Below are 13248 nucleotides of genomic sequence, written 5' to 3'. Positions count from 1 at the left end.
TTTACAATGATAACAGTGTGAGGTTCAATTAGTGAAGACATTCATTTCGTGAAAAAACAGGTGTTAATTATGGCCATTATTTAAGGAAGGAAGGTGGCAAATGTTTTGCATGCTAGTTATAGTGCATTTCTCTCTGTTCAGAAGAACAGCGTACTTTGATTAAAAGTTGATTGGAGAGGGGTAAACATAAAAAATAAAAAAAAAAGTGCAGAAAATGACTGTTCAGCTAAAATGATCTCATAAAAATGGCAACCAAAACCTGAACGTTGTGGAAGAAATTGTGAAAACTGCAATTTTGTCTGTTCTTCTATCCATTTGAATGGTAAAGGCTCAGCCAGTGATCCGCTCCAAGAAGATCAAAAAAGGTCTAAAGTTAACTGTGAGTACTGTTACGCCTATGTGAAGCCAAGTTATTGGCTAGAAGCCCCTACGAAGTCACAATGTTGGAAAAAAAAAAACATGCTGAAGAGCTTACAATTTGCCAAAGAACACATTTTTGCAGTGTTTTTCTTTAGGCCAGTCATTTTGTGGACTGAAGAAAGCAAGGTTGTTCTTTTTTGGTCTAGGGGCTGCAGACAACCCCTAAAATTTTACTGGCATATGTGGTGGTGTGCCGATAATGGAAGTCACTGTTGGCCACTCCCCCTTTTAAGCCACAACCACTGTAAACCACACCCATGTTACCACAAGAACACTGCAGGGAAATCACTCATATGCGAAACATTGAAGTCATGTTAAAACATACTCTTAAATCCATATGCCTCATCCTCCCCTGTGGATAATACAACAACACAAGCAGAGAATGGCACACACAAGCAGCACTGGGCAAGCAGAGAATGGCACACACAAGCAGCACTGGGCAAGCAGAGAATGGCACACACAAGCAGCACTGGGCAAGCAGAGAATGGCACACACAAGCAGCACAGAATAAGCAGAGAATGGCACACCCAAGCAGCACTGGGCAAGCAGAGAATGGCACACAAGCAGAACTGGGCAAGCAGAGAATGGCACACACAAGTAGCACTGGGCAAGTAGAGAATGGCACACACTAGCAGCACTGGGCAAGTAGAGAATGGCACACACAAGCAGCACTGGGCATGTAGAGAATGACACACACAAGCAGCACTGAGCAAGCAGAGAATGGCACACACACAAGCAGCACTAAGCAAGCAGAGAATGGCGCACACACAAGTAGCTCTGAGCAAGCAGAGAATGGCACACCCAAGCAGCACTGAGCAAGCAGAGAATGGCACACACAAGCAGCACTGGGCAAGCAGAGAATGGCACACACAAGCATCACTGAGTAAGCAGAGAATTGCACACAAGCAGAACTGGGCAAGCAGAGAATGGCACACACAAGCAGCACTAAGTAAGCAGAGAATTGCACACAAGCAGAACTGGGCAAGCAGAGAATGGCACACACAAGCAGCACTGGGTAAGCAGAGCATGGCACATCCAAGCAGCACTGGGCAAGCAGAGAATGGCACACACAAGCAGCACTAAATACGCACAGAATGGAACACACAGGGATGGAAGGCAGAACAGAGCAGGAGACAGGAAAATCAGGACCAGTCTAATATGTACTACATACAGTGATACAGTGCTGGTGCTCCATTAGCATTTTGAATAAGGTGTGAACAAAGTGGGCAGTTTCAGTCAGGATCTCAGGTGTGAACAGTACACGCCTTTTAGGATATAAACGATAGAGGTGTCACAAGGGGGGGGGGATCAAAGGTGTGAACATTACAGGGGATTAGTCTGAATTTGAGGATTAAACAATGCAGGGACCAGTTAATCTCTGTAGTGATACCTTTTAAATCTTACATATGGTAAGCAGACACAGAACGGGGGAGGGGGGGTCGCGGTTGAAATCCAGCTGTTTTAACAGTTCTTTTCTTTCTGCATCATTTGAAATCCTGGCAGAGAAGGAGGGACTAAAACAATGATGTTACAAATTGTAACAACTTCTCCACACCATACAGACAGCATGCAGGAACTACATAACCCACAATGCATTGCACTGTGATGTTCCATTCTTTATTGAAATCATGTGTGCAGGGAATTGTGAGGTTTGGAGGATGCAGGCTGAGGACAGCTGACTGCTGATACAATTTAAATGTAGTCACCCATCTCAGCAAAGTAGTCAGAAACCTCAGAAGGAGAGCAAGGGGGCTAGGCTTGGGGAACTGTTCCAAATCATTACAAATCATGGAAATTTGGAAACTCATGGGATAAAAACCTAATTGTGCCCCTTTTATAGGTCCCAGGTAAGGCCTCGCCTGGAGCATTTGGTGCTGTTTTTGGCTCCAGTCCTTAAGAGGCATAGAAATGAGCCGGAGAGCGTGCAGGGCAGACTTTTGTTATGTGGGTAGTCTGTCCAGGTTGAAGTTGTTTTCTCTGGGGGGAAAAAAAAAAGACGCTTGAGGGGACGTGATTACAGTACATTACTGGTTAGAGGTTCTTCACAGTGAGGTTGTGGAATGCACTGCCTGATGTTGTTGTGATTACTGATTCTGTTAATGCCTTTGAGTGGTTTGATATATATGATTATAATATCCATCCACTCTTTGATGGCCTTTGGTCTTTTTTTCAACCATGATCTAACTATGTAACTATGTTGTCACAAGCATCCTGATATAGGGATGTTTCTCATACTATGGTGTTGGGCCTATTTATCACATACTAGGGATCATGGATCAGTTTCATTACATCAAAATACTTGAAGTCATGTTGCCTTATTCCAAAAGGGAAATGCTCTTGAAATGGGTGTTCAACATGACAACAACCCCAAACACACCAGTAAACATCTTGGTTCCAGACCAACAAGATTAACGTTAGGGAGTGGCCAACCCAATCCCAGGACCTTATTCCAATAAAAAACTTGTGGGGTGACATGAAAAATGCGGTTTCTGAGGCAAAACCAAGAAATGCATTAGAATTGTAGAATGTAACAAGTGCCAGAAGTTGGTGGACTCCATGTAACACAGATGTGCAGCAGTTCTCCGAAACAGTGGTTATACAACTAAGTATTGGTTCAGTGAAAGCAAACACATTTTTCAGTTTATACACTGAATGAGTTTAAGAATGCACAAACTGCTACTTTTCTGAACAGCCTAATCTCTTCTAACTTTCTGTAAAGGAATAATGCAAATTTGATAAACTTTTCTTCATGTTTTGATTTGGAAAACAATTAACAGTTTTCCCAATGCATTTGCATGTGTGGAAATAAAAGCTATTGGGGATTTTGATCTTTATTCACTTATTTAAACACACTGCTATTATTCTGAACTCAAGTGTACCTTAACAGTTACCCAAATGTAGGGCAGAACACAGTGGGTAAAACTAAGCAAGGGACAGTTATCTTCATATTTTACAAAAGGGGTGCATTATTGTAATACACAGGTTTCCTTGAGTGAGAAGACATAAATTATATTTCTAAGCACCAATTATAATTGATCTCAAGATGTATAAGAATATAATACACAAAAGCCATGAATATCCTGTAAATTATATCCTTATAAACGGTGAGTTCTGATGTCATCAGTTATAAACGGTGAGTTCTGATGTCATTTCTGTCACATGACTCACTGAAACTTGTGTATTATAATAAATAAAGTACCCCCAGTTGTAAAATATGAGGATATTAGAAGTTACCTCGGAGTTTCATGACCTGTATAAAAACACTCGGCCTTCGGCCTCGTACTTTTATATGGTCATGAAACTCCTCGGTAACTTATAATATCCTTATATTTTACAAGAGGGGGTACTTTATTCACTATATAATACACAAAAGCCATGAATATCTTGTAAATTATATCCTTATAAACAGTGAGTTCTGATGTCATCAGTTATAAACGGTGAGTTTTGATGTCATTTCTGTCACATGACTCACTGAAACTTGTGTATTATAATAAATAAAGTACCCCCAGTTGCAAAATATAAAGATATTAGAAGTTACCGGGGAGTTCCATGACCTGTATAAAAACACTCTGCCTTCGGCCTCGTCTTTTTATATGGTCATGAAACTCCTCGGTAACTTATAATATTCTTATATTTTACAAGAGGGGGTACTTTATTCACTATATAATTTACAGGATATTTCTGGCTCTTATATTCTAAAATATTTATTACCCATTAACCCTATTTTTTTTATCAGGCTGTTGGTTTTATCCTCCCAATCCATTGTCAGAACTGATAGTGATTACTATGACAAGTGTGCAAATTGATACTGAACCATGTTAAAAAAATAAATAAATAAATAAATAAATTGGGGAAAGAATTTTAGTAAAGACATAGGGGATTGGGAACCCCAAAGTAAGAGCACATGCCTTGACTAGGCAGTTGTACTTCTGGTAGATGGACCAACCAACCTCAATTAAGAATAAGCTGAGGTAAGAACAGTTGTCTAAAGTAGAATACACTGCATGTAGGAAGTTTTAATGATGTTGAACAATAAAGAATGTAGGGATGCACCGAATCCACTATTTTGGATTTGGCCGAACCCCCGAATCCTTCGTGAAAGATTCGGCCAAATACCGAACCGAATCCGAACCCTAATTTGCATATGCTAATTATGGGTGGGAATGGGAAAAATGTTTTACTTCCTTGTTTTGTTACAAAGTCACACAGTTTCCCTCCCTGTCCCTAATTTGCATTTGGATTCGGCTGGGCAGAAGGATTCGGCCGAATCCTGGATTCGGTGCATCCCTAAAAGAATGTATTGTGGGAGGATGCAAACCCTATACTGCCTGATTTTGACTTTTGTATTTGATAATCCTTAGGTAAAATTTCTTCAGCATCATCATCCCATGAACCTTATATATGTGCCAAGTGCAAAACTGACTTCACCAGCCGCTGGAGACAAGAGAAGAATGGTACCATCATGTGTGACGTTTGTATGTCCTCTAACCAAAAGAAAGCTCTTAAAGCAGAGCACACAACCCGACTGAAGGCTGCCTTTGTTAAGGCCCTGCAGCAAGAGCAGGAGATTGAACAGAGGATATTACAACAGAGCTCTTCTCCTGCACAGACTAAGGCAGATCATTCTGTGCAACACCACTCTTTGAAACAGGTATATAAAGCAATGCTGCTTTTATAGGGAAGATTATAGAGCTATGGTCAAATACTAAACTTTTACTGTGTGCACCCCTACCTCCACTGACTAACTTTTAATAGCAATTGCCTCATTCTGGAAGGAGTATGGGGCCATTAGCGCATTAGTCCTGAATGGTCTTACTTACTTACTGACTTGCTATGTAATACAAGGCATAAAGGAGACCATTCACAGGCTGATACTTTCCTTTATCAGGCACCTAGACAAGCATGATATGAGGTGGCCACCTTCCTATTAAGTTTGTTCAGGCTGACAGCCGGAAAAATCAGAACTACAGGAAAGAAAAAGTTCCATTGCTCCCCTTCCTCGGTCACGTCTTTATTTGCCAATGCACCAATCATTTACCCACTTGGTAGCATATGAACTGTGTCCAACAGATTGGTAATATTTTTACTATTATTGGTGAAAATTGCCTCCCAACCTGACATACATGTCCAGGTGGACCCGCGACTACTAGACTAAATCTGGGCATGTATGGCCAGCTTGAGGAGTTTTTTTCATTTTTATGGCAATGTGCTGTGGCTGTGTTTAAATTGAATAAATTACAATTTTTATTTTTCTGTGGGCTGCTTTAGTGCACATGGTATGTATATGGATGTTCTATTGTGAGCCAGCATTTAGCACAAAAGTCAACATCTGGATTCAGCTTCAGTAAAAGTATACTGAAAAGTAAATGAGGATTTTTTTCTATTATTAAAGTTGACTTAAGGTAAGTGGTTTCCTTCTGCTTAATATGGACAGTTTTGTCCACTTTGATGCCAGCTTTCACTGTATAGCCTGTCCCTATATTTCTTAACTTCTATCCTCTCTTTTAGACCTCAATATCACGTGGACTATCAGGGACCACGAGAGGCATCTTGCACACGTTTCACCCTACGACCAAGCTACATAATGCTGCTACACTTGCTAACCGGACAGGAAAACCAGGAGAAAGTTCTCTGAACAAGAGTAACATGGCAGGAAACTGGAAGAAAAGCGCCATTAATGCAGGTGAGTGTCTTTACAGTCTGCTTTGAAATATTCAAATACGCACTTTTGCAGTCTGTTGTAAATCAAATGTTTTTTACGGTAAGTTTTTTGTTTAAAAAAAGGCTGTTCTCTGGTTTCTGTGAACCCTGAATTTTCGTTTTTGGAAAATATTTTATTACACAAACAGTTTGTGTCTTTAAACCGGAGAACAAAACCCTAAACACTAATATGGTTACAAATGGCATTCTTTTACTGTATACTGAAGTTATTTAATCGGCTTAAAGGTTCAGCATCTCTATAGTAGTAATGATGCATGCCTTCAAAGATATCACTGTAGTTTCCCATGTTGGATTTTGTTAGGAGTGTCTGTGACACACACATGCTCAGTGTGCGCTAATTGGCTATTGGGAAGCTAAGTTTAGGGGCTATAAGCAAAAAAGGAGGTTTATTGGTTATATAAGATTATAGAATTCAGATGCTAATTTCACTGAGCTGCCATGTGCTACAGGATTATCTTCAGAACTTTACTGCTGAAGGGCTGTGGTTTCCTTGGGCTGCTATAGAAGCCCATAACCTAATGTGCATTTGTTCGACCCTACTTATTTAGTTAAGCTTTTGTTCTCCTTTAACCAATAAGCCTATTTAAAAAAAAAAAAGGTTCTAGGGGGTGCATCATTAAAAGCACTATACATAGTAGGTAGCTCTTAAAAGTGCTGGTAACACAGGTTTTTGTAGCAACAAATGTCCATTTAAAAGATTCCTGGCACTAATGCGTTAGATGTGCATCACCTAGCCTTCATTTACCTGTGTCATGTTCTGGCACCTTCTCTCTTCCAGCTGTTGCAGCAATTATGTAAGGCTGAAGGGGGTGGCATAAGATGCTGCTGGGTTATACATACATAAGCAGCTGCTCTAATAAAAAGAATAAAATAAAAAAAAAAGTTCACTTTCAGACAAAATAAATGTCCCAGCATGTCATTCGTAGCTAATTCATGTTTACAGCAGCTGCTTTTAATTTCGTGCACCCTATTTTGTTGGGGTTTCTCCACTTCTGTGGCAGCACTAACCACTGCAGAATCCCATTTTATACCATACCTCCCAATTACCCGTTTTTCACGAGACAGTCCAGATTTTGACAGCTCAACCCGCAGTTCCAGATTGTTACTTAAATGTCTCGACTTTTTCTTTGATCTCCTGCACTGAACAGACCGCAAAACATACAAATTTTATGAAACTTAATTGGCCTTTGGCAGAGAGCCTAGAATACATGGCAGGTGCACTTGGATACTTTTGTAACAATTTAATATAAGCAACAATTGTAACTTTTTAAGATAAGCAGGTCTCTTGAGGAAACAGACTTGCGGCTTAAAGGGTAATTAGCCTTCATTAGGAAAACTCTAATAACACCTAAAAGCCACAGAAATCTGTTCAAACTTTCATAACCTGCCAAATTTTGTAAAATGAACGCAGTAATTAAGGGGTCTGGCCATGAAAATGGGAGTGGTCAAATTAGGCGCAGCAAATCTTTTTGTCGCTCTTTCTATTTCCAGACCGTGGGGGGATTTGTTATCCAACAGGGTGTATCTGCTGTGTATCCTGTGCCTTTTCTCCTTTTTCAGCTTTGAATGACTGCCCCCATTGCTACACAGTAGCTTGTTTATATAAACTAAAGTATAATTTTTGAAGCAAACACAGAACTTTGCCGGACAGCAGTGTATTATATTTTAATTACTCAAACACTTCAATTTTTTGGTGTTACTGTTCCTTTAAAGCAATTGCAGATGGGGCCTTTTGTTATCCAAAAGAATTAACACTCTTGACTGGAAGCCATTCAAATATATTTTTTAGATCCTTCATTGCATATGAAAGTCACCACAGGTGAAATGGACTTTTTGAATAATTGCATGAAAATTATCTAAATCCCTTTCTTTGAGACACAAAGTATCTCATCAGTCATTGCCCTTAATGTAAATGGAAGGCAGTATGGCTAGATTGGTACATTTCCACTTGTTAAAATATAAGATGGTTTCTCTACCATCGTCCAATTTCCGAAAACCACCATTCCCTGGCCTCTCAGATTAAAGCTGGTCCGGTGCACAGGTGAAAGGGATCGGCAACCCTTAATAAGACACAGAAACAGAGAAAAACCGGCACTCGGGACTCCATGCAAGCGGGCAAAGCCCTGCGTGTTTAAAGTTACGTTTTGGGGGCTTGCCCCTTCGTCAGACATTAAACGCGCAGGGCTTTGCCCGCTTGCATGGAGTCCTGAGTGCCGGTTTTTCTCTGTTTCTCTACCATCGTGCAATTGGCACAGAGCAATGGTAGCCAGTAGCCGCAAAGAAACATGAAGGCTGGTTAACGCAGCTGAATCTTTCAGGGAAAGACGCCCTAATCTGTTAGGCTTTTGGAATGCAGGTTTGACATCAATCCAACTTGCAGCGCAGCAATAAAGAGACACTAAAGCTTATGACTAAAGACACTTAGGAAAGTGTGATTTTATTACAAGATAGTGCTTGAGAAGTGCTATCCACTACTGTGTTTTTGAAAAAAACATGTTTCCCATGACAAAATCCCTTTAATAACTGCATTGTTATAGACGAGAAAGTTTGTCCATCATTTTTCTGCTTTCTAGACAGTTTTAATCAAAAGATAAAGATTGTGTTTTATCAAAAGTACTTGTCATACTTTATGCCTGAATTTCTAGCAGCCGATGTACCAGTATTTGGTCCATCAGCTCCATTGTTTGCATATCACTTAATAAAAGTGCTTCAAAAATTAAAATTTTATAGGGTTACTGTATGTAATAAAAGGCACGGCATTTGCCCAGATGCAGTAACCCATGGCGGCCAAGCATCTGATTGGTTACCATGGACTTCAGCCCAGGAGCAAATTTTCCTCCTGTTTGTAAATGGCCCCCAGTGCCTTTTATTGCATATGGCAGTTAGTGTTTTAGGTGAGGGGAGAGGATAATATCCTTTTCACATTGAAAATTCACAAATCTGTGGTTTGTTGAAACATGTACTTCTGGCATATCTAGAATCTTGATTGCTGTCTACTTCTGCTTATCATCTAATATCAGAGTAGCCCTGATTTGATTTTATATAGGGACTATATGCTATTTCTAAAACATGCCCTAAGTTTCTGATCATTATATGTCGTCTGTTTTATATATTTCATTTTTATAAGTGTTCTAGTTGGGCTGATGAACACCTTTGCTTGTGTTTGTTTTCCTCAGGAGGAACTTTAGCTTTTGTAAACCCTGGCCTCACCGTGCACAAATCAGCAGCTGTGGACCGTCAACGGGAATACCTCTTGGATATGATTCCTTCTCGCTCAATCACCCAATCCTCTACATGGAAATAATGAGTATAGCCCTTGGGTGTGACCGTAAAATACGCAAACCTTAAGAACGTGTCGGATACAAAAAAAAAGACGGACTGTTTTGTACACTGTCCTTCACTTGTGGCTTTTTGGTGAAGGTTATTCCTGTCCTACAAACCCCCCTCCTCTGGTCTGTGTGTACCACTAATTCTTCTGTAGATGGCAGGCTGAATAGCAGTATCTAAGAAGAGGTGCCTGGGGTACAGGGTTCTCAGTGGAGGAGAATACAGGAAGATTGTTGAGACACCATTTTTATCTTCCAGATCTGATTGGACTGTCCAGCAACTTGAAATTTCACATTATTCTTGTCATATATACACTTTTGTTTTATCTTCCTTTTTATTTTCAATTTTTCAGCTCTGGCACCCTCAAACATTTCTTCGGTTTCTCTGCTTCCATGTGTATTTTCCCAAATTAAAGTCACCAACAACAATGTGCTTTATCATGCCGAAACACCTTAAGCTTCAGAGGCTTTTTTTTTTTTTTTTTTTATGTATTCATTTTCCTTGGGTGGCTTTGAAGGTGTAACTGGATTTTTTTCTGCATGGTTAAATAATCAGGTCCACTTCTGGTTCTGGAGCAGTCAGTCCAGACGGAACTAAAGCATTTGTTGATCACAACAAACCTAGATAAGATTATAAAAAAAAAAAAGATATATATATATATATGTTTATACCCCTCACTGGCCCTCTCACGGAACTTTGCAGTCAAATGGATTGTTGCATTTGCAGAAGGATGTTACGGTCAAAAGAGGCCATAAATTATTTCCTAAACCCTTTAGCTTGCTTTTTATTGGACTGAAGTTTTTGAAGGGCTAGAGGACATGTTGGTGATGGGGAGCTAAGGTCCCTGTTCAAGTTTTAATGCTGCATTACTTCAGATTTCAGTTTTCACAATCCTGTAACCTGTACAGTTCAGTCTAATCCTTCCGCTGGCTTTGTAGAACAATATATCATCCCTCCTCTCATAAGGAGAGAACAGTCTTAGCGCTCTTCTCCCCTCACCCCGGCGGTAAACTGGGTATCATTGCACTCTTCTGTTCATCTGCTAAAGAATTCTTCCTTTCTGAAATTTTATGTTGCTATTTAAGACTGCGGGAGGCAGAGGATTGGAACAAAAACAACAAACCTACATAAAATGTTAAATCCTTGCCCTCTTAAAAAAAAATAATGTTTGTTTTAATCCTCTTTCTGTTGTTTGGATATAAATGTTTAGATAATTTTCAATATATGCAGTTGCTTTAGGGTTTAGTGGGTTTTTTTTGTTTGTTTTTTCCCTCCTTCTCCTTATTTTCTGTTATAAAAAAAGAAAAACAAAAAACTAGAATTTAAAGTTGACTTTTTGCGTGTATGATAAGTTAGAAAGGATGAAAAATTATATATATATATTTTTTTCCATTCCAAAACAAGGAGGGCTATTTCCAGGGGAAAGTGTAAATGGCTGCAATAAGTATTTTTTTATCCTAGGGATGCTATGCATGTAATGGGATCAACGCATACCCCTAGAGCAATCCCTGTTTTTACTTGCCGTCAGTAAGGTACCCAGAAATTTTGATGGATTTTGTAATACGTTATCACAGCAATTTGTGAATTTCTGAGTGCTTTATTGAATTGTAGCTGACTATTTCTTGAATTCATGAACATATGTACACACAAGTGCATTGCTAGTTTCATGCCTTTTCTTTTTTTTTTTTTTTGTATGTATTCATAAATATTTATGCCCTCATATTTTGTAAAATAACACATTGTGGTCAGTTGACCTATGGAGAGCTTCCTAGTAATTGCAGTCAGCATCGTTTCCATTCTTTTAAAGGGGGCTGGCTGCACTTTTTTTTTTCTTTACCTTTTCCCTTGGGGCTGTAAGCTCATCAGATTTCTTTTCTTTTTCTTTTTTTAAATAAAGGTAAATTGCAGCATTTTCATATTCCTTAACATGTTTCTCATCACCTCCTCTTTCAGGGAAGAGGACACAGTGCATTTTTTATTGCACTTCTAGCTTTAGGGGTACAGCTATTTAGACTCCTCGAGGGGGGAAAAGAATTGTGTGTGCCTGCTGGAATGTGTGGGAGGCTGGGATGCCCCATCCCTGATAGAACTAGCCATTTCTATTTAATCACACTGGCCAGAAAAGCATTCTCAATAATATTAATAAATAACTAAGCCAACTTAAATTATGTCTGTGTATTTTATATTGTATGACATTTTAAAAGTCTCTATTCACTCTTAAGATCGATTATCCAATAGGTTTGAAGTTTTTCAAATAAGGGGTCATTCTGTAACTTGGATCACCATACCTCAAGTCTGCAAAAAGTCATTTATACATGAAATAAATTCCATAGGACTATTTCGCCACGGATGTGGGTTCATGCAGCTCCGTTACCTGCAAAGACAAACTTTGTTTTTTTTTATAGTGAAAAAAAGGAATTCTCTCAAAATTTACTCCATAGGAGATATTTTTATTTTTTTTTGCATGAAAGATTTCCCTTACCCTTATTGTGTTGGCTGGGCTAATGCAATAATGGACAATGTGTCTGCAAAAACATGTCTGTTTATTGAATCCAATCTGCTGGCCCTGTATGTGTGTATGGATATACAGGATATACAATATCTTCAAGAGACACCACACATCTGTCCACATCACACAAGGTCACCAAATCAATGGATCTTTGCCTGAATATGCCACCCATGTGCAGGACCAGATCTTAAGGACCAGCCACATCAATGCTTTCCTTCTTTGGTGGAATTTTCAAACTTGCCAGTTAAATATCTGCCTGGTTTTGGCTTGATATCAAGCAGACAGACAGTCCTAGCACACCCTACATGAGGCAATAAGCTGCTGACTTAGTCTGGAGGTTACCAACTTTTATCTTGTGTATGACCAGCTTAAGAGACAGTGAGCAAGGCACCCAAAATAATGCCACCCTTTCCTTCCTTCTCAACAGCAAGTTAGCTGAAGTCTTGCTGTTTATTTGCTCTTGCTAGGCAAGAGGAAGAGGCACACATGAATCGACTGGTTGTATCAAGGGATAGTTGGGATTGAATTAAAGTAGTAAGTTTCAATAAGTTTTATAAAATATGCTGTTCTGTTTAATTATGTTTGTTTTTCTTTTATAGTGTTTGAATTATTTGCGGTCTCCTGCCTCTTTTGTAACAATTTTAAATACGGTAAGCAGGTCTCTTGGGGAAACTGATTTGCATCTTAAAGGGCAATTCACCTTCATTAGGAAAACTCTAATAACACATAAAAACCACAGAAATATGTTTAAACTTTCATAACCTGCCAAATTTTGTTAAATGAACAAGGTAAATTATGGGTTGTTGCCAGAAAAATGGGTGTGCTAAAAAAATAAATAAATTCACGCGGCAAATCTTTTTGTCCCTCTTTCTATTTCCAAAATGTTGGGAGCTGTGATGACCTACAAAAATTAAGGGAAAGAAGCCGTAAAGCAGAAAGTAGGATAGGAGACCTGGAGGACTTTAGGTGGCCATACACAGACCAATGAAAGCTGCTGAGAGTCGGCAGCTTATTGGACTGGTACCCCCTCTTCCACAATCTATGCAGGTAACACTGATCGTCTTAATACTGAAACCAAGCAAAGACCCACATGAATGTACAGCATGCAGGCCTATTTGTTTAATAAACGCTGATGCTAAGATACTAGCTTAAATACTGGCCTACCGTCTGCCACCAATCCTATGCAAGGTAATCTCGCCAGACCCAGGGCCAGAATTAGGGGTAGGCAGAAGAGGCACCTGCCTAGGGCACAAAGTTGGAAGGCCACCTTC

The 13248-nt window shown here is 39.4% G+C and overlaps 1 protein-coding gene across 5 annotated transcripts in view; it reads left to right on the top strand.

The window, feature by feature from the left end:
- The window catches only part of gatad2a.S (GATA zinc finger domain containing 2A S homeolog), a 51116-nt gene extending 39483 nt beyond the window's left edge, over window positions 1–11633 (top strand). For 2 of the 5 annotated variants that reach the window (XM_018239808.2, XM_041572322.1), the window contains exons 8-11: window positions 329–379; window positions 4782–5071; window positions 5929–6103; window positions 9318–11633. In XM_018239808.2, the coding sequence (XP_018095297.1) occupies window positions 329–379; window positions 4782–5071; window positions 5929–6103; window positions 9318–9445 (644 nt within the window). In that variant the 3' untranslated portion in view covers window positions 9446–11633. 5 annotated transcript variants of the gene reach the window in all.
- The last annotated feature ends 1615 nt before the right edge of the window (window positions 11634–13248 follow it).

The sequence above is a fragment of the Xenopus laevis genome, chromosome 1S (assembly GCF_017654675.1).
Source record: "Xenopus laevis strain J_2021 chromosome 1S, Xenopus_laevis_v10.1, whole genome shotgun sequence".
Classification (NCBI taxonomy): Eukaryota; Metazoa; Chordata; class Amphibia; order Anura; family Pipidae; genus Xenopus; species Xenopus laevis.
Note: the sequence above shows the minus strand (reverse complement) of the source record. Positions and strands in the feature narration are given on the sequence as shown.